The sequence below is a fragment of the Tasmannia lanceolata genome, unplaced genomic scaffold, assembly GCF_043159265.1.
Source record: "Tasmannia lanceolata isolate RefF3 unplaced genomic scaffold, GAP_Taslan_0.1 ptg000015l, whole genome shotgun sequence".
NCBI lineage: Eukaryota > Viridiplantae > Streptophyta > Magnoliopsida > Canellales > Winteraceae > Tasmannia > Tasmannia lanceolata.
This window is the reverse complement of record NW_027518692.1, coordinates 57,101,205-57,122,640: the sequence shown is the minus strand read 5'-3', so window position 1 is coordinate 57,122,640 and position 21,436 is coordinate 57,101,205. Positions and strand designations below refer to the sequence as shown.

Below are 21,436 nucleotides of genomic sequence, written 5' to 3'. Positions count from 1 at the left end.
AATAATGCTAAAATTAGAAGGTATATTTTGAAGTAAATGTTCTGATAATACATGAATTCATGGACTGATGGACGTTAAGCTCCTTTCCAAATAATAACAAATCTTGATTAGCAAAATCAAAAGACGTTGAGGGGCTCGTGAGATTTGATAGCTAAAAACATTACAACAACAAACAACACCAAGAGGGGGACCAAAAGCTTCTGCATTTGCCAACTTTTTTTTCTTTTCTTTTTCTTTTTTCCTTTTTTCATCATTCAAGAAAGTTTCATTTTTTTTTTTTTTGTGAATCAAAAAAGTAAAACAAAACATGCCAGGCATTAAATGGGAGCTCTCAGCTCCAAGGACAAAAGCCTCTTTGCTTGTGTCCCAACTTTCAAGGAAAGTAGGGGCAGAATGGGTTAATTCCAAGTGAAACTAGGGGTATCATGGGAAATGAAAAGGGACCCTTCAGCTTGGCTTTGGATGCTCTGGTGCATCTACTTTTCTCGCAAAACTATGACCCAACACTCCTTTTATCATTGCATGAAAGTCTCATCTCAAACAGTAGTGCAAAATGGGAAATTTTACAATCATTATGCTACAATTTTTTTCTGCTTTCATTTTTCATCTATGATTCCCTTGCCATTACAACAACTTGAAAATGCAAAAAGCTTAAAGCTTCCACTCACTGTTCATACAAAAACGATAAGAAGAAGTCCAAACAACCACCCACAAAGAAAAAAACACAGGAAATATATGAAAGAAAAAGGTCCTAAATGACTTGTTATACACATCATTTACTTCAATCTCATATACAAACTCCAAGTTCTCTGCTTTGTATGTGAGAAAGAGTAACAGCAATAGTAATGATACAGTGTAGTGTGATTATATAGTAAATAGAAAATGGGCTTAATTGGTTACCTATTGGAAATGGGGTTTGGACCACTTGGGACTTCGTGAACACTAGCATTAAAAAGCCTCCCTCGCCGCCATGGCGACGAGCGTTGCACCACTTGGTGTGCATTGTGAGCCATTGGTTGTGTAGCACTATGCTTCTCTATGTTATGGGTTGCACCACCCTTGCCGGACCGGGTTTCATTGTGGTTCACAGTGAGATCGGCTTGTTGCTCAGAGGCTTTGGTCATGACTATGAGAAGAAGAAAGAAGAAGAAGATGGTGGGTCGAGGAACAAGGAGAGAGACCAAGGTCTTACTAGTACTTTCACCATCAGCCATATACATAAGCTAAAACCACTACCCAAGAGCTCTCAAACGATCAATATCCATGGAATGGCAAGGGGCTAGAGATAGAGAGGAAGCTTAGAACCTAAGAAAGAAATGGAATGAGAAAGAGAGATGTGGGCTAAGCCATCTATAGATAAGAGATGTAAAGTTTGAGATAATTATATGTAGAGAGAGAGAGAGAATCTTGAAAAGGTAAAGTTAACATGGTAAGGAAAGAAATAAGTTCTCTTTTGTAGCTTTTCTTTGTTGTGGAGGGAGACCAGTTGAAATGAGTCGACATTGGTTTATCCTTTGATGGCAGTAGGTTAGTCATGGTGTGGGCCCAGGAGGACCGAATGGACCCCACCTGTGAGACTCCCATGGTAAGAGACCCCCAAAAGGCAAAGGCCCCGAGCCCTCTTCCCAATGCACTCTCTTAACATTTCTAACACTTCTCATTCTCTTTACTCTTGTTTCATATTTGATACATGCGATAATGATAATAATAACTGAACTCCCTTGTTTTAATAATGCTTCACTTTTCTTCATTTTATACTTTCTTGATTAGCTTTTGAAGTCTGCCATAATTTCATTTCGGGATTTGCTAGCCTCCTTCGCAGAAGCACCTTCGCATTCTGTCCTTTTCAAGTGATAACAGCTGCATATGTTGACTTTTGCTTTATTCATTTAATTCATGTGACATGGCTGTCATCACATACAAAGGACGGAGCACAAAGGTGCTTCTGCGAAGGAGGATAGCAAATTCCATTTCAAAAAGCTAGCAGTAACTGTTCAAAAAGTATTTATGGGACTGAGGAGTGACATGACCAAAAGAAGGGAGAACGAATATCATTTCCATAATCATGATAGGGAAGAATCAAGAGATATAGTCGCCCCCTTTTCTTCCCTGGTCAGCCTTCTCTAGTGACCACCCTTTAACACTACAAGGGGATGGCCCAAGGAAGATAAAGAGGAGAAAATAACATTTCCCTAATTATTTTGCTAACAACAAAATAATAAGAATGTGGCCAACATACATAGTGATATATGGATGGTTGTTGGATGACTTGAAAGAGATTAATGAAAGAATAATAAAAATTGGAATCGTTCAAAAAAATATATATACATATGGCTTATTTTTAATAAAATACCACTGAAATAATACTTGAAGATATGAAAAAATTGAGGGTATTTTTATAAGATTGTATAATAAAATTGGATTTAGGACTGTCCCACAGGCTTTTGTTAGTTGAATGAATCCTGTCAGTTATAATTTCGGATCCTATGATAAGGCCCCGAATGTGTCAATGGATCCTATTTGTCTTCCTTTCTCGCTTAGGTGTTTGTCGTGTCTAACACTCCGTGTCCGTGTCCGTGTCCAATCATAGGAAAAACACAATTGAAAAACTAATTCACGCTGTCATTATTTTAGAAATCAAATTTAAAACAAATTTTGGAAAGCTTAGAACTATTAAAGGGCATTAAATAATGACTAAAACTGAAACTACATGTATGCTATAGCTATGCATGAAAAATAATATTCGATGGAACTTTAGAACATTAAAAATATATATATACATATGGCTTATTTTTAATAAAATACCACTGAAATTATACTTGAAGATATGAAAAAATTGAGGCTATTTTTATAAGATTGTACAATAAAATTGGATTTAGGACTGTCCCACGGGCTTTTGTTAGTTGTATGAATCCAGTCAGTTATAATTTCGGATCCTATGATAAGGCCCCGAATGTGTCCATGGATCCCGGTGATGCATTTAGAACCTGTCCGTTTAAGTTTGGATTCGGATGGTCCATTGGACCATTTGAGTTTATTGACACCCCTAATGTCTGTTATATATGTATTAGGCTATATATCCAAAACAGAAATGATTTTTGCACTCCCTTCTTTGATAATGACATTCCTCGCAATATTAAACAGTTTGGGATTGGCTGTTGATGTCTTTTTGGGAATTTTTACAGCCCTAAGCCCCAGGAAACTGATTAAGTGTAAAATAAAGTGAGGAATTGCATTATTAAAAATGTATGGAGATCTTCTGTTAGGTTGCAGTTTTTTACTATCTCGGTTGTTAAGCTTTGCTCTTTTTTAATGAAGGGGCTTTAATTTAAAATAGGGATAAAATTTTAATTACAAAAGGAACAACAAACAACACAACAAAAATTGAGGCATGTCTTAGAAATTATTCTCTACAATCATATCTTTTGGGATAATTAGTAATTTTCAATGGCTAATAAGACAGCAAAAATTGGATTTTGGAGTTACAAAAGCTCCTGGCCGAAGAGCAGTGGAAGTTAGTCGACGACCAGTATCGAATGGTAGTGATTGGATGTGCCTAAAATGCAGCTATAGAATGAAATTATATACCACATATTGAGCATGCACATTAATGGTATGAATGGTGTCAATGTTTTGCTATGTCAGTTGGTAACCTGTCATGGGGACATCGTTAGGTGGACTTCACTTATGGACGGGGGCAGTTGATACTAGGGCTGCAACTCGAGCCGGGCTTTACCCGACCCGCATCGACCCGACCCGAAAATAGCCTGGGTTGGGTTCAAGTTTCATGGGTTTCGGGTCGAGCCGGGTTGAGCATTCAAAAGCCCGCATGAATCTCGGGTCGAGCCAGGTTTGAAGGGGCCCAACCCGACCCGAGTTCCATAAGTTATAGTATGTACATTTTTTTCTATTGTTAGTTAAAAGTTAAAAGTGAAAATCCACTCACCCACTGTTATTGTATGTGAGTGTAATTTCTGCTTCTATGAGTTGAGTTGATTCAAGTGTTTGATTCAGCATTGTTTGATTGTAATTACAACATTGTTTGATTACAGCATTGTTTGATTCAAGTGTAATGTGAGTGTAATTACATCATTGTTTGATTCAAGTGTAATATGAGTGTAATTTCTACTTCTATGAGTTGAGTTGCCTTGCCAAACGAGAATTTTCCTTAAAAAATTGTGTCAATGTGAAAAAACCCGGCCCGATCCGACCCGACCCGACCCGAGATTTATCATGGGTAGGGCCGGGTTTGGGAATTGTAGGTTTTCCGAAAAAAAACCCGACCCGACCCAATCCGAGATATTTCTCGGGTAGAGTTGGGTTCTCCAAAACCCGACCCGCCCGACCCGAGTTGCAGCCCTAGTTGATACAATGGAAGGATGGGAGATGCAACACTTAAATCATTTTTATAATAAATGTGTAGAAAAAATTGAGAAATATCTTCTCAACACGGATCGAACACGGTGTGCAGCAAAAAATAACGTCAAGAAACTATGCAAAGGACACAAGAATTTACGTGGTTCGGCATTGCCTACGTCCACCAGGGGGTGGATTTTCTCCCTGTCGCTATGGTCCCAAGTTGCTATGAACATCGATCACTCACCCGAAAGACAAAAACTTTCATTCAATGCAATAAACAAGACATTGTATGGTTCCATGTGAATTTGACAAAAGATAAGAAAAGCAGTTTCTGTTGATCTCTTGTCCACCAGTAACAGTGTCCTTTTTGACAACGATACCATCTCAGTAGCCCATGCAATCTGAGCTTTTGTCCACGGTAATGGAAGGACACATCCTTTTCATAGAGGACACTGCAATAAGTCCTACATTTGTCATACTCAACACTATCTTGGTTTAATCCATCTTGGAGTTTTACAAGTTATTTGGATCACTTGTTTGTCTTTTCCTTGAACATTTGGATCTTCCTTTTTTCAATTTGTTTTTAGTGGGGATCTAAGTGGGTCTGTTCGCCATGGATGTATAGCTCACAGGTGCCTTGATCCCCAGTCACTAATAGGCTGGGTTCTTGATGCGGATCATCAAGGGGGGAGAAGAAGAAATTAATTAGAACACGAGAACATGACCAAAAGAAGAAAGAAACGGGAGCAATGCTTTATATTATCAAGAGGAAGACTGAAGGGTGCCCTTGTAAAAATGGGGTGAAGGGCATCCTCATATTTGCTGCACGTCCTCATCTTGCATTAATGATGGCTGAAAAGTCAAATACGATATTGATGTGCAGCCAATAAGGTCGCCCTTTCACCCCATTTTTACAAGGGTGCCCTTTAGTCTAGACTTCATCATATTATCAATAATATAAAGTTTGTCTAAAATCCACCACTCATTCTCATACGACACATTTTATAGAACTTTTAGGTAGAATCTCTACAAAACATTAACTACACATTGGAATCTCTACGCAACATTAACTAATACAATTCGCAACACAACTTACTAGACTTAAAAGAAACATAACTTACTAGACACAACTTATTGGACTTAGTTAACGAAATACAACTTACAAGGAAATACTTAATGAAGCACAACTTACTAAACCTCATAATGGAATACAACGTACTGTGACTAATAAATATGGTAGTTGTAGAAAAAGTTTTCCAAGTATTCACTACAAAACAACTTTGGATAGTCCACGCATACCACCCGGGTGTGAAATGGCTGCCAAGTTGGCATTGCATCAGTTCTTTAACTCTTCTCATTCTTCTTTCTCTGGAGTGGACGGAACGGATTCACATGGAGCAACCCTCTTCCTATCATAGATTTGCAGAAACTGGGGGTAACAAATCGGGTCTAGAAATGCCATTCTCCATGTATTTTTTTTATTTTTATTTTTCGTTCTCCACAGTAAAAAAACTGCAGAAGCGCTGCCGAGAATGGTTAAAAAACATAACCTAATTTTCTCATTGGTACACCTTTTGGCCTGATCCTAGGGATCAATTGACTGCTTGGGCTGCCTAGCCATCTTTTTTCTCTTGGATTTTTTCTGGCATTCCAGCTCAATGACCAAGCACAGCTCCCTCAAACTTTCTATGGTCTTTAACAACCAAATTGTACCTATAAACAAGAAGTAACATTCAAGGGATTGAGCCTCAGGCTCAATTGGTAAGAGGTTTGTTCCTCAACCAAGAGGTTATCCCAGCTTACCTACGCAAAAAAACATATAGGTTTTGTGGAGAAGTTATACTTTCTATTTATGAGTACCATTCATATCTAGAACCGTCTCATCAAACCCATTATGAGGTTCTGATTGTTCTGGATTTTAGTGCACTAAAATAAAAGATTACTTCACCAGAGACGTCAATTTCCAGGTTTTGACCAGTTGCAGTTGTTTTAGCCATAATTTCAAAACTACCCTGCGTCATGGAGGACTCCCTCGGGTCAACTCCCTTTTATATCTTGGCCGTGTTCTAGTCCGAGTCTGCATTTTGTCTACAAAATAAAAAATCCATTGACCCTACCGAGTTATGACTGCATCAACTGAGTACTTAGCTGCATCAATTGAGTGCTCATCCGCATCAACCAAGTACCAGATCGACTCGTGCAGAGTCGACTAGGATTTGCTTTGGCTGCGTTTTGACCCACATCCACATTTTGAAACAAGGGTTTTAAGCTACAAAGTGGAGAGCGGTTTGCCTATCCAACCAAGGAGAAATCAAATGGCAAATAAGGTTTATTTGAAACAATAAATAATTACGGGACAGAGTTCTTGATATAAACATGAGCTCAACGAATTAATAGTACATAGACAAACACTTGCTCTTATGAGAAATACTTTAATTGTTTAAAAATAAAAAAATACAATAGGAAAACCTTACTCATGATGGCAATATGATTCTTATTACAGAGGCTGATGTACAAAGCTATTATCAACACAACCATTGAAAGTATGAATAAAGGGACATGGAAAATATGAACAAGATTAAGGGAATGGTTGGACATGTCATCCTGAGTATACTCTCAAACGTGATCTAATGGTTGCACGGCATATGGGACAGTTGGATAAGCTTTGCCCACATTCTCTACAAGTCTGCGATTAGGCAAGTGTTAACAAAGACATCAAACTAATTACAACAATAAAAACAACATACTTAAAGATGAAACAATATCTTACCATATGCCCACACCCAAAAACCAAATCTTTTGCATTTGTAAAGCAAATTGGGCACACCTATTTTAACAACAGAGAGACATCAGAAACAGAACCCAGAAACTGAAAGCTATAACCATTGTTAAATGTTATCTTCCTTACATGGTTTTGTTCATCTTGACTCAATGGTGGAAGTTTGCTTTGTTGCCTTGATGGTTGTCTTTGTTGCTGGGTGAAAGGAATTGGAGGAGGGAGAGGATTTACCTTTTTAGCTTTCCCTGTCACACGTCTTTTAACCAATACATACATAATTAGCATACACAGTAAATACAAGTTTAAATTGTAAAGAACATGAAATCTTAGCCAACTCAAAGAAATGAATTTTATGCTTCCTACCCAAGAAGATTGAGTTCCATGGTTGCTTTGTACTGGATAGGGATCTCCATGAGTGCAGCAATAGCAAATGCTGTTTCCTTTTCGGAAGGGTTCGAATATTTAGACATGATTGCAGTGAAATTAACAAACTGCATAAGTAAATTTTGTCAGTATCACTAAACAAATAATCATCATCACATAAAGTGCTTATGTGTCACCTGAAAATTATCAAATGCACGAGTAGGGATCTTATCATCAAATTTTTGCATTTCTTCCCAAGGTCCATCACCAACTCCAATGAGTACAATTGATAGTGGATAAGAACTGTCAAGAAAAAAATAAAAATAAAACTAAGTTGTCAAGGTATTCCATGATTGGATCACACTAAGAGAGCTCTCACAAGGTGGAACCATAAAAAAGGACTATAAACTACCTTAGAAGCTCGAGCTATATGTGACAAGGACCTTCATTTTCAAAAAGTATTGTCATATCTAATACACATCTCAGACTTTAAGCTACCTCAGCCTTAGTGAAGAATTGAGCTAAACCAGGTAAGCATGATTATCTAAGTAATTATGGGGACGATATATGCCTACAATGCAGTTAAAGGATTTCATTGACCTCATACGAATCATCCGCCCTCAGCTGACTCATAGGTTGAGAACGGCAAATTCAACCGCTGATAAGTTGGCTAAAGAAGGCGTGCACAGAGTGGATACCTTGTGTGTTTATTCTAGAGCTTAACTATCAGCCGCTCTCTGAGTTTGGTATCTGTATAATCATTATCAATTTAACGTCTTATGAAACGTATCTGGGGACATCTTGTCCCTGCATGTATGTTTTTTTTTTTGGAATAAATTCTTGTTACCTTTCTCAAAAAAAATTGAGTAAGATTAGGAAGTTATGGCAGGCAAGGATTACAAGAATGAACATTCATGTGTCTATTTGTGTTTATAAGTGATTAATCAAGTTTGTGTTTATGTATACACTACCATCTCATATTAAGACTAATTTTGTACTTCCAGCCCTTCTAAAGTCTAAAATAGGGGAATTCTAAGCTTTGGTAAATTGAATTAATGTTGAGTGAGGCTGGGATCGCTGTTCGAAGAACTGTCATGCTTCATGTCCGTGTTCTTTTTCAAATATTCACTTGCGACTATATTACAAGTGCTGTTTAGATTTTTTTTTCCCCAAGCAGTTATTAAGGGATCAGTTGTTGAATTGGACAATTAAATAATGAAAAATTAATTGGCAGTAAGACCAAGTAGTCATAATTTTTATTAGAACACATTTTTTTTGTGAAATAACTATGCACCCATATTTATATTTCAAAAAAAAAAAAACAACAACAACAACATGTACCATTATTTCTGAATACAGAAGAAGGTACCCTCAATACCAGAGCTTGGAACTTGACCAAAAGATGGGTCTCATAGTTTTGCCATGAATAAGACAAATGCCGTAAAAGGTCATCTAATCAATAGCCACATCAATTGGCTGTCACTGACTTGATGATTTTATTTATAAATCATTCAATAAAATATGGGAGGTTCATTATTTCAACTAGTCCTTGTGTTTCTCGAATGGATCTCTTAGTTGTCGAGAGGGTTGCCTAAAAGCGGTATATGAGGCGTATTGAAACATTTCTCAAATCACTGTTTTGAAAGGGCATGAATCCTTTCTATCTATCTATCTATCTATCTATCTATCTAAATATAGGTTCTCTCCCAAAGTTCTATTGTCAGAGAAAATATGTTGTAACCGACTATGAAATATTTAGGTTATACCTTGCTTTGACTATAGAATTGATTGTTTGCTCTTCTTGGGGGCTTAGATCTGCAGTCTCTGTATCGATGCTTCTTGTAACCTACACAATGCAATAAAAGTTTGCAACCATTTCTTTGTTAAAGGGTAAAGAAATAGGGAAGGGATAAGTATACAGTCACACAACCTGCCCATCTGCAATGATGACTAACACATGATATTGTCCACCACTTCTCTCGACAATGTCTATTGCAGCCTCGACTATTGGTGCGAAAGAAGTTGGCCCTTCCAAACAATGAAATAAACTATCAAGCTGTGAATCCTTACAATCAAATACATAGTAAAGGATCTAATGACATCAATTTGGATATATGTGTGTGCGTGTGTGTGTAATTTGAAACTTGATACCAAGGGTTGAAAAAAGGTATAATCATGTCACAATATCATTGAAGACAACTTTGTATAGACTCAACTACATGAGAAAAGTTAGTTAGAAAAATATGGAGAACAAGCTAAAGCAAAAGAACAAAACAATGAACAACGCACAATGCATTCCCATCTCAGTCCCCTGGCTTTTCACTTTACACTTTACTGTAATCATTGCCATTCAAAAAACAGAATTGAGAACAAGAACACGCAATGCATTCCATCTAGGTAGAATGAACAACAGTTATGCTAAAAGAGAAGCCCAATTTGTTATAATTAAGAAAAATCTTTTATAAGCTGAATTGTAATTTGAAAGTTCGAATTTAATTATCTAAGAATCATCCATTAATAATAAAAAAAAGAAAATGCAAATTTAAAATCAAACTACTTATATCAGTCCCAAATAAACTTCAATATAATCTCAAGACTGGAAAATATCATTCCATATTTAAAGTTATCCCACCTAAAATAGAACTTCAACAAAAAGGATGTACCCACACATCGGACATGTTTATGAACAAGCATCTATTTGTGCAAGGTAGAAGTTGATCCAAGATATTGCCCTCCTCTTGCTTTTACTTAAGAAGTTACTCATCAGATGAAAAAAAAAGAAACCAACTCTATAGCTGCTTAGATAAAAATCTGTTCAATTTACACATAATTTAGGAACAACGGAAGTATCATAGCATTTTGAGCGTATAGAACAATTCCTATAGTTCATGTCAGCATTTAAAAATGCGGAAGCAGGTTTAAACGCGGCCAAAACAAATCCTAGTTGACTCGGCATGACATGGTGGAGTACTCAGTTGATGCGGCTGAGTACATGGTTGATGTGGTCATAAATCAGGAGAGTCAAAGGAGTTTCGTTTGACTTTGTATCACCAAACATAGATTAACATGACCAAAGTAAAAGGGGGATTGACTCGGGGGAGTTGACGATGACACGGGGGAGTTTTGAAACTATAGTTTATGCAAGGACCTTATACTGTCATTGAGATAATAATGCTCGAGCATCCATTGGAATCTCAATAGAATTTTAGAACTCTAGAATGTTATCATGAACAAAACATGGACCAAAACCAATTTTAGAAAATGTAACATAACTTGATGAATAGTTATAGAATCAACTTCTGGGAGAATGTCACTCATTTCACCATCAACATTTTACTCTTCTAAGCTAGAAAAAAAAAATCAGCTATATTCAGGGCAGCATGCGACGAAAAGAACTGGTAATGCAAAAAAACAGAGAACCAACCTGACAATCTCAACTTGGGAACAATTCTCTGATAGCAAGCCAGAACTTCTTCAAACCCATGACATGGTGTATGATCATTGTGGAAGCTGAACACTGCTTCATCATGGGTTGTTGCTGCCATGTGCAAACAAATTAAGCAAAACAAAATAAGGGTCCAATAACAAAATATAAATCATGTCTGTGGGTGTAATGCTTTATATTAAGAATTTGTTACTGATAAAATAAGAGAGAAGGAAACAAAAAACTTCATAGCAGAGGAACTAGTTAAATAATGAAAGAGGGCATAGACTGACCATCACCAAAGCCAAAACAAGGAATTAAATCATCTTCATCAAAAGGAGCTAAAGTCTTCCCAACAATAGTAATGGCTTTCTCATATGGATTAGGTGTGGCACCTATTGTATGTAGGCTCTGGTTGTTGAATGTACGTCTTCCTTCGAGAATAACAACAAAATTATTTTTCTCAAAGAGAAGTTAATCATGGAAAGAAAAAAAAAAAGAAATCCCAGTTTCCCATTAAATCAGAATATGGGTTTAGTTCAAAAAAAACCTGTCCATTCATTGCTTTTAGTGAAATCGATCCCAACTATAAGGTTTGATGACTCTAGACCTGCTTCCTTCAAGGCAGTTGTAATCTGTCAAAGGCAAAATGCTCAGTCAGGACTTTCTTCATTCGGCTTGGTTCCAAAACTAAAAAACTCAACTCGAATTGAAAGTGAGTTAGAGTTGAGTTGAGTTGGGTTTGGGTTGGGAAAACCAACCCGATTTAATTTCGGGATGGGCTAGGGTTGAGGCATTGGCAACCAAACCAGACCCAAACCCGACCTCCATTCTCTAATTTTATTGTGATTTTCTTAGGGTAATGCTCTTTTTCTTATTATATGTTTTTGTTTTGCCCTAGGTGAACCCAAACCCAACCCGATCTGATTTGGGAAAAATGAGTTAGATGGTTTGGGTTAGGGATTGAGAGATTTAGAGACGGGTTAGATTAGGGTGACCATCCTCGACCCGAGGCTCAAGTTGGGTTGGGTTTGGGTTGAGGGAATGTTAGCTCGAGTTGGGCTAGGGTTGGCCTCAACCCGATCCAACCAAACCAGGTGCACCCCTAGAAGTGGCTGAGAAAACTCTACTCAAAATACAAAGTAGAGTTATAGTTTTCCTTATTTTTCAGCCACTACATTGTCTCCTCACTCGTACCTTCTCAGTTCTCTCCGGCTCACACTCTCCTCTCCCGACCCCTCTCTCAACACTTGGTAAGCTAATATTCCATGAAAATAAAATTCAGGCTGCCAAACATGTAAGTTATGAGATAAATTTGTATGCCCGAATTAGATTTTTTTCATTATGGGCTCGTTCCACAACTCTTAAATTCAATCGGTGGGGTAATCTTTTCAACCGAGTTTGGTTTACCTTGAATTAATTTCAGTTGTTACAATGTGCACTCTAAATTAAAGCATAAAAGGATATTTATCTTTAGTGTTCCATTTTTTATTTTATTTTTGAATGATCTGTTGTTAGTCATTGACCACAAATTTTGCAGCCAAAAATTTAAATTTGTTTTCAACAGTCTATTTTATAGGAAAAATCCCCTATCTAATAAATAAAAAAAACTGATAAATACGAACATCTCATAGAAAATGATAAAAATGCCCGTATCTCATGGAAAATAAATAAAAAATCCCACATCTCATGAAAACTAGCCATAGTGCCCTATCTCAAAAGGAAAAATTGCCAATGGGGGACACCTAAATACTAGAATTGCCAATGGAGGACACCTAAATACTAGAATTGTCAGCGGGGGACACAATTTTGAAAATCTGTTAAAGAGGGTTGATAACCCCCTTTTGAAAGTTTGATAACCCCATTTAGAGGGTGTATAACCCCCTTTTAGAGACTTGATAACCCCCATTTCGTCCCTCTCTAACAATTTTTCAAAAGTGAGTCCCCCCTGGCGATTCTCGTATTTTGATGTCCCCCATTGGCAATTTTTCCATGTCAAAAACATAACCACAATACACAATAATACCCATATCTCGTAAAAATAACAAAAAACACCCTAATCCCCATGAAAATGATCAAAGCAACGCTATCTTATTATTAAAATGACCAAAGCAATGCTATCTTATTAAAATGACCAAAATACCCCTACCTCATGGAAAATGACAAAATACACTTGGTTCAATGAAAGTACCAAAGTAGTTAATAATTAAGATTCATCAAAAAAGGAATCGGTAATCTACTCTACTCACAGGAGAACCCTTTCCTGCATCATCAGGCACTAATATATCATAAGATAGAGATATTTTGGTCATTTTCCATGAAAAGAGATTTTTTTTTACCTTTGTATGATATATGGGTACTTTAGTTATTTTCTACGATATATGGGTATTTTTTTAGGTATTTTTTCATGGGTTAGGGGCATTTTCATCATTTTATGATAAAGGTTTCTTTGGCCATTTTTCATGGGATAGGATTATTTTGTCATTTTCAATGAGATAAGGTTTTTTGATTATTTTCTACGAGATTTGGGTACTTTAGTAATCTTACATGATAGAGGTATTTTTTTCATTTTCATGAGATATGGGTATTTTTGTATTTCATTTTCTATGAAATATGGGTATTTTTAACATTTTGCATAAGATGAGAGTATTTTTTCCATTTTATATGGTGGATGGCCTAGCTTGCATGGCCAGACCAAAAATACAGTGGAGCCCACATTGTTTGGGTAATCCAGACCATTCATGTATTGGGCCCTGACATAGATAGGACTTGCCCAGAAAATCTTCTCCATAGGATGAACCTAACCCTCCGATCCATGGCTTTTTTTAAACTATGTCATCCATTTTAAACCTCCACAAAACGGCGAATTAGGATCATCCTATGTAGAAGATTTTCTTGGCATCTTCTATCTATGTCAGGGCCCAACAAATGAATGGTTTGGATCACCCAAACAAAGTGGGCCCCATTGTATTTTTGAGCTGCATGTGCATGCAGGACCTTGCACCATATAATTTCTCTTCAATGGTATATGTGTATTTTTGTCATTTTTCATGAGATAAGCTTTGGTTATTTTCCAGAGATAGGGATATACTTTGTCCATTTTCTATGAGATATGGTATTTTTGTCCTTTTCATGAGATGGGTGCTTTTCTCATTTTTCATGGTGTTATTGTCATTTTTCACGAGAGATGAGAGATGGGTACTATGAGATAAGTCGTCGTCTTGAGGTGAAAGTTGGTTATTTGAGGAATTTGTTTACGCCTTGAAAAGGGTTCAAGTCTATTTGCTAACATTGGAACACTATCTAGGGATAAACGAATTTTACAAGAGTTTTACTCCTTGTCGGAATGAAACTTATATGGATTGCCCAAGGAGTCATTAGACAACTCAGTTTTCATTCTAAGTTAGAATCTAAGTCAAGTTTTATTACTATAGTCTGGTATGTAGCAGTTTTGCTGGCTTGAGTTTTTATTGCATGTTTTGTGGATTTGAGAAAATCAAGTCTTCAACAACGAAAAATTGCCAAGAATCAGTTTGGTTGCCCAGTTACCCCGTAGACTACTGGTGAATTAAGTTAAACTTAAATTATTCAACGGGAGGAAACAAGCCAAGTAGTCTCCTCATGGAGTAGTGAATAAAGTAGTATTTTTTTGTCAACTGAAGTAGGGGGTGTCATTACCAATGTAAAGAGAGAAGAGAGAGAGAGAGGAAAGAGAGAAGTGAGACGAGATAAAGAGAAGAAAATCATAAATCCCAAGACTCTACTAGCAAAAATCCGCCTTAATTTTTTGAGGTATTTTGCTAGTAGGACAACAAGTAGTCTACTAGTAGTTTAAATGACAAAATGCAACCAAATAATACTAGTATATGATGTGGCACCTCAAACTTGATCAAAACACTTGGTAAAGAAATTATGCAACCAAATAGAGCCCGAGAAAAGCCTTGTGACAATGAAGTGTCCTACATGTGCCACTTGTACAAGAGATATTGCCAGGTTCGAAGACAAACTAGCTTTACCAAAGCACGACGAGAAGGAACTGACCTGTTCGAGAGATGTGTAGTTGTCCGGGATGAATTCGTATTTCTTAGCCATGGTGGGCTTCAAATCCTTCGGTAAGCTACGTGGATGCTGCTGTTGCTGGCCGCAGAGATTGCCCATGTTGGTGCCTTGTGCGCAGCAATTTAAGATTAGTCCAGAAGAGAAAGATCAAGTTATATATAAGTTATATATAGGAGAGAGCATCTGTTGCGTGAGAGTGAACAAGAAGTGGGAGATGAGAATTAGATACCTCAAGCAAAACACATATCCAAAAGAGAGAAAATCATGTCATATTATATGAACTATACTGAGCTGCTGAACCTTCCTCCTCTTTTCACCACCCACTTTTCCTCCTGGTCACGGTTTTATATTGGTTCTTCACTTCTTTTCCTTATAAGTTGATTAAAGATATATGCCATATGCCTTTTTCTTTTATAAAGTTGATGTTATGGAGGGATCCAGGTTTGTATATCTATATCCACTCATCAGCAAAGGCGGTGCATCTTGGGTCGCACTCAACCTGAACCCGATGGGTTCAACCCAATTTCGGCGGTTTAGGTTAGCATTTTCTCAGGTTGGCAACTCGATTTAATTTCGGTCGAGTTGGGTTAGGACTGAGACCTTGGGTAACCCATCCCCACTCGAACCTGCATATTCTAGGGTGGTATGGAAAGAAGAGAAGAAGAGATTAAGAAACCTTAACCTAATATACAAGATAACAAATCTTTCTAATTTATCAGTTAGCTAAGCGTAGCTGGTTGTATAATATTCCCCTGCAAGCCTGACGGTCGAGAACCAAGATGATCAACACTTGCAATGAACTAAACAAGAGGAGTTTGCAATGGTTAATCTTATATCGGACAGTGATAATCAATCTCCACATGTTTTGTACAGGCATAAAAGATAGGATTTGTCATGAGATAGATGGCTCCAATGTTATCAGAACAAAACTTGGCTTCGCAATTTTGCGGAGAAGGTTCCTCCGCAATTTTACTACGCCCAAACAGATTCTGCCATGTGACAGCTGACTCTTAACCCAAAAGAAAGGCTAATTATTCTTGGAACACATAGTACCCTCTAGTGGACTTGTCGTCATCTGATTAACCCATCCAATCAGAGTCAGAAGAATAAGGAATGAAGGGCAAGACATAAGAGCATTGAAGGACCAAACCACGTGTGATTGTACCCTTTAAATCACAAATTTAAAGATGGCCCAATGATCCATACGCCATGCGATGATGAAGAGATTGACACACAGGTAGCATTGATCTCTATTCAAAAACCAGTTAGTTTTCCTTTGTAAGTATTGCTTTAAGTGAGATCTCATTTGGGTACATAAGTGGCGAACAAATGGGGGTAACTTTCTTTTGAACAAGACATTCTCTATCCTTTAAGATTACAACAGTCCTTTTTGGGGCATTAAACAGATAATCTGTGCTTCCTCGGAGGAAAATACAGGTGAACTGTTGACACCTTACATAATTTCATATGGAAACCATCTTCCATGGCTTGCGTTAAATATATGAAAAACCTTGCTTGTCTAACTCTCGAGAAGAAGCTAATAGATCCTCGGTAAATAGGAACTAGTTAACTAATGACATTACCGTGAGATTGATGCAATTGATTCCTTTTACCACAGTCACAAATATCTCAAATATTTTTTAACGGCTTCTGATATTCCCACTGCACATTTGTATAATGAGACAAACTCGCCTTATCAACTGAATGGTGAGAGCTTTTTGGGAATTGTAACATCGTTTGACAGCTGGTTATATAATAAAAAACAAGGCGAGTTTGTCTCATTCTCAAAACATGGCAGTGCATATATCAGTAGCCCTTTTTAAAAATATCGTAATATTTAGTATTTTTTGATAAAACGACAATTCACAAAATTTTCGCATTTAATTGAGAAATCTTCGTATTTAATTTTTTTATTGAGAAAATTTCATCAAAATATTGTAATAAATTCACGATATTATTTACTGACCTGATTTTGTTTTTAAATTTACATTTTTATATATTTTAAATATTTTATTTTTCTAATTTTTAAGGTATAAATAAGAAAATATAAAAAAAATAAGGGAAGTGATATATCCACCCTTTTAATTACTTGGGACACCCCCAGTAAATCCTTCTAACGTGAAGTACATTAGCCCCTCTGCAGTCATTGTATTGATACTCTGCTGCTGGGTGTCCCAAGTAATCCAAAGGGGCGGATATATCACTTCCCAAAATTAAACATCCCGTGATAAGCCATTCCTGATAAATTCCCTTGACACATATTTGTGACCAGGTCATTGGTATGCTCCACACAATCTGCAGTTCAGTACATGTAGAATTTAAGCACTTTGATTTAGTAATCTTACTCAGTTCCTCTTCCAAACCTGAAGTCCCATAAGTCTGATTTGCTCTAATTCATATATTCATAGTATAAGTTAGTAATTTGGCTCTAATTTTGTGACCATTTCTTACTTTATAGACACATTGTCCCATCCCATCCCCTGAAAACAGACTACCTGTTAGTACACAATGATGTGGCTATTTCAAACTGGAAACTGTTTCCTTCTACAGTTCTACATGAAAGAGAAGGGTGGAAATGACCAAATCCACTGGGAAAATATGCCATTTCCATTCTGAAAAAATATACATAAGAATTTAGTATGCCATGCCATCTCCGTGATCATCTCTAAAACCTCTGCAGCTTTTGAAGGATAGAATATAATCAACTGCAGGGTTGACTACTCATCTCAATACCCATCTCCAGACTGGTTTGACCCTGCCAAATCTTGAATTTGTCTGTCCTCTAAGTTCTCTTCAATACAATATGTCAGTGCCCAGAGTGATCATATTTGGAGAAAACATACGCTTAATTCTCATGCCTAGCCAATGAATTCCACATCAAACAGAAGAACTGAATCTGGAGGAATAATACAGGAACCTGCACCAAAAAATACAGTCTCTGAGAACCAATTACGTAAGAGCCCAGTATATTGACCTTTACCCCATGTACTCGTACATAATGAAGATGTACATATAGTCGCTATGTTTGTACGTACATTGCTCATCCTGATATACGTAAAAGGTTTTAACTTCTAACAAATTAACTACATTTTACAATTTTTACTAGCTAAAAACTGTTGAACTTTATAAGCAAATCAACAGAGCTATTACTCAAGTTTTATGTTTATCCTCAGAGAATCATTCCACATCATCATTATCAGATAAAGGACATCGAAAAAATGGCAAACAATTATAAGATCAATAGAGCAGAAAGAACATAGAAGAGAAACATGCCAAAAAGAGGAGTAACCTCACCTCCTTTGCACCCCGCACCTCTCATTCCATATCCAAGTTCTGGTGGAAGCTTCAATGTTCGTTTCCCACCTGAAAAAATATTCGGTGGTCGATCTTAAATGGTTCACTTAGAGATTATCTAACAGGGATAAAGCATCTTCACATTTTCATACCAGGAAGCATGGGTGGAATTCCATCACCGCCTAGAATACCCTGATCCCACCCCTTAATGACCTGCAAGTATATGTCACAAAAGGATTGAAACCAATAAATTCTGAGAAACATACGAAGAAAAATAAATACAGAAAACTACTATCACTATTTAGGAAATACGAATTACTTGGATCTGGAATAACTTTATTTATTTATTGGTTACATAATCAGTTTAGGAAGACTGAAACCTGACAATGGGACTACAACCAGCAACCTCCCCCCGCTAGAGAGATGTATGTTAGCATTTTCCCACAATAATCTTATTTGGACTTCCAAAGATGTCATTTGTATACATCAGATTAATGAGTAAATACATAATTCCATCAATTTTTCCTTAGGCTCCGTCTTTTTGGATGTAAAAATGGGCGTTACGTCCATTTTTACGTCAAAAGAAACGGAGCCTTACGTATATCTCTCTAGTGTGTATGGTAGAATCATGAGGGCAGGGAGAAAAAGCAAACAATAGTGTCATCTGCCTCCCATTCAATCAAGTTTTCTCTACAACTGGAGAACTGACTTCTACACATATATATGCATAAACTACACATGCATACATACATTGGTACACATACATGATCAGATAAAGATGCAAATCCATGGACTTGTATACATATGATAATGGCAGTTTAATGTATTCTAGTGGGTATTTTTTAGAATGGAAACAAAATTTCATTACAAGAATTGCGAATATGCATAGGCAGAAATCTACCTAAAACATCCCAAATGGGGCAAAGATTGCCCCTCAATGAGCATCATCTAGCAAACTCAAGATTTGGCCAACGAATCGGCGATCTCGTTCCTCTAACAGTAATAGTAAAAGAGCAATTGACATCCCTAACAATCTTAACAATCCCGTCAATAACCAAGCCTGACCAACATGGCCCACTGATCTTTTCAGATCCCCACCATACTGCATTTTGAGAGTCCCCTTCAATCAGGAGAGGACCCAAAACTCTATTTGAATATCCTTGGCTGGGTTAGCAGTGCCTTACCTTTCACTTTGTTGGAGTCCATGGCACCGATGGGGTAGGAATTCTTCCATAGCATGGCACCATTGCTTAGAATCTCTTGCCACTTTCAAAAGAGATTGAAAATAATGACTCCTCTAAAACTATAATTACCAAAGAGTCCAATTAATAAATCTCGTTTCCATATCAAACTCCTTGCGGATTTTTTAATACCTTCGAGCATGCCCTGATTTCTCTCAGACCAAATGATCCGAAATATATCACAAGGGATCACATTCCACATGAACACGGTCCAGGCTAAATGTTTCAGTCTTCAACAAAAAAAAACCAATAAGAGTTGGCGGAAAAGCCCAAACCACCTGAGGACCAACCCTCACAAACTGGTAGGAAGGAAGCAGTGGAGGAAAATGTGTTTTGCAGTCCCCTCTTTCCAATTGCATAGGATGCAACAATTGACTAGCCAGAAAACCTTCTCTAAAATATCAAGTGTTGATCTTCTCAAGCACCACTGTTCAAACAAAGCATGAATCCGGAACGAGGTTGCTGATTCCCACATTCATTTTCGGAACTACTAGAAGCATCCTTTCCCCCAAGAGGGAGGAAAAGAAAAACCTCACATAAGCATGGTAACAATAAGCTACTAAGTCCTACCCATTACATAATTTTAGTAAGCAATCTTAGACATTTCGTTTCTACTACACCAGGCATCACATATAGAGATTATAGCATAGAAATTACTAATAGATCACAAAGACTCCGAATCAAGCTCTTTTGTAGACTACAAATACAAAGAGGATATTGAAGACGACCAAAATCATCTATATTTGATTCATACAAAAATAAGTTGAATCATATTCAGCATAAAGATAGTGATTAAACAGATGAAATTAAAAAAAGAAAAACTAAATATTTCTGGGTCTGTCAATGATCAAGTGTGTCATTACCATAATCTAATATCAACATTACCTCACCGACGCCGACACGAAAAGTAAGAGGCTTTCCACGCCCATAGCTGCTATCAAATACCTTTCCATTCTCCAGCTTTCCAGTGTAATGAGCCTACATTTTACACTCATTAAAACATAAAAACAGTCTCAAAATGTACAAATAAACAAAGGGTTATTTTCCTTATTTCTCTTTATCTATAAAGAATACCTTAATGAGTTGGCCTTTGGTAGCCTCAATGCCAGTGCCAACTACTCTGTCACAGAACTCAAGACCAGAAGGAGCAACAGTGAGTGTTGCACATTGCGCATCTTCGGAGGCTAATGATGGATTAGGGTTTACAAAATCTGCGTGGAGAATTGCACCAAGATAGAATCCGAGACACCCAATTGTGTCTCTTCTCGTTAACGTGAAACCCTCTTCTAGTTTCTTCTGTGAGAGCTTCAATTGAGAAATTTTAAGTTTGTTAGGATCGTGGGTCGGGATGGGAAAATGGGTTTCTGTTGCTACTACTGTTTTAGTGTAATTTCTGGTTCGAATTGATCTGTTTTTGAAATAGGGTTTGGGATAGGAGTGGAGCAGGGTTGCTGATGAGGAACTCATCTCCTTCTCGTCCAACCAAATTCAAAAAAATATCAAAAAAGGTTTGTGTGAAAAATAGTGTTTTAGATTAGGAAGGCCTTGTTTCCTAGTCCCCGGGCTAGTATATGACGGTAGTCCACTTCCAAAGTGTGTGATGGTATTGAACCTCCAACCTCTAGGTTGAAGAGCAAAGGCTTAACCATTGAGCTAGAGGTTCAAACCCTCTTGATCATTCATTTAGGTGGGGCCATATTTGATTAATTAATCATGTCGATCATCTCCCTCCCTTTGATTGGTCTTGATCATTCAATTGTTTGGCCCCAATTCGATCTCCTTTTTCTTCTATTTACTTATGGAATTGAATTTGGCACATCTTCTAAATTTAATTTTCATCTTACAAGTGGATGAATCCCACCTCTAATTGATATTAAGCATTCCCAAAGGTCTGAAAAAAATACAAAATTTTATCAG

The 21,436-nt window shown here is 37.1% G+C and overlaps 2 protein-coding genes across 5 annotated transcripts; both read right to left on the bottom strand.

Annotated features, from left to right (window-relative positions):
* Nucleotides 1-6,749: 6,749 nt before the first annotated feature.
* On the bottom strand, nucleotides 6,750-15,324 carry RGLG4 (Ca(2)-dependent phospholipid-binding protein (Copine) family). 4 transcript variants are annotated; one of them, XM_077397348.1, is made up of 12 exons: nucleotides 15,214-15,324; nucleotides 14,967-15,091; nucleotides 11,476-11,560; nucleotides 11,219-11,355; nucleotides 10,926-11,039; nucleotides 9,432-9,529; nucleotides 9,268-9,347; nucleotides 7,699-7,804; nucleotides 7,502-7,629; nucleotides 7,268-7,394; nucleotides 7,130-7,186; nucleotides 6,750-7,045 (listed from the first exon to the last, which is right to left on the bottom strand). In XM_077397348.1, the coding sequence occupies exons 3-12, from the start codon at nucleotides 11,481-11,483 to the stop codon at nucleotides 6,959-6,961; spliced, it is 942 nt and encodes a 313-aa protein (XP_077253463.1). In that variant the 5' UTR covers nucleotides 11,484-11,560; nucleotides 14,967-15,091; nucleotides 15,214-15,324; the 3' UTR covers nucleotides 6,750-6,958. The 4 variants fall into 4 exon arrangements, with proteins under 4 accessions (XP_077253463.1, XP_077253462.1, XP_077253461.1 ...); XM_077397347.1 differs by lacking the exon at nucleotides 15,214-15,324 and having other exon boundaries at nucleotides 7,502-7,578; nucleotides 11,219-11,359; nucleotides 14,967-15,193; XM_077397346.1 differs by lacking the exon at nucleotides 15,214-15,324 and having other exon boundaries at nucleotides 11,219-11,359; nucleotides 14,967-15,191.
* Nucleotides 15,325-17,482: 2,158 nt separating this feature from the next.
* FKBP13 (FK506-binding protein 13) lies at nucleotides 17,483-21,035 on the bottom strand. Its single transcript, XM_077397338.1, has 5 exons — nucleotides 20,594-21,035; nucleotides 20,405-20,497; nucleotides 18,431-18,491; nucleotides 18,279-18,347; nucleotides 17,483-17,901 (listed from the first exon to the last, which is right to left on the bottom strand). Exons 1-5 carry the CDS (start codon nucleotides 20,984-20,986, stop codon nucleotides 17,843-17,845), a joined length of 675 nt encoding a protein of 224 aa, XP_077253453.1. The 5' UTR covers nucleotides 20,987-21,035; the 3' UTR covers nucleotides 17,483-17,842.
* Nucleotides 21,036-21,436: the final 401 nt, after the last annotated feature.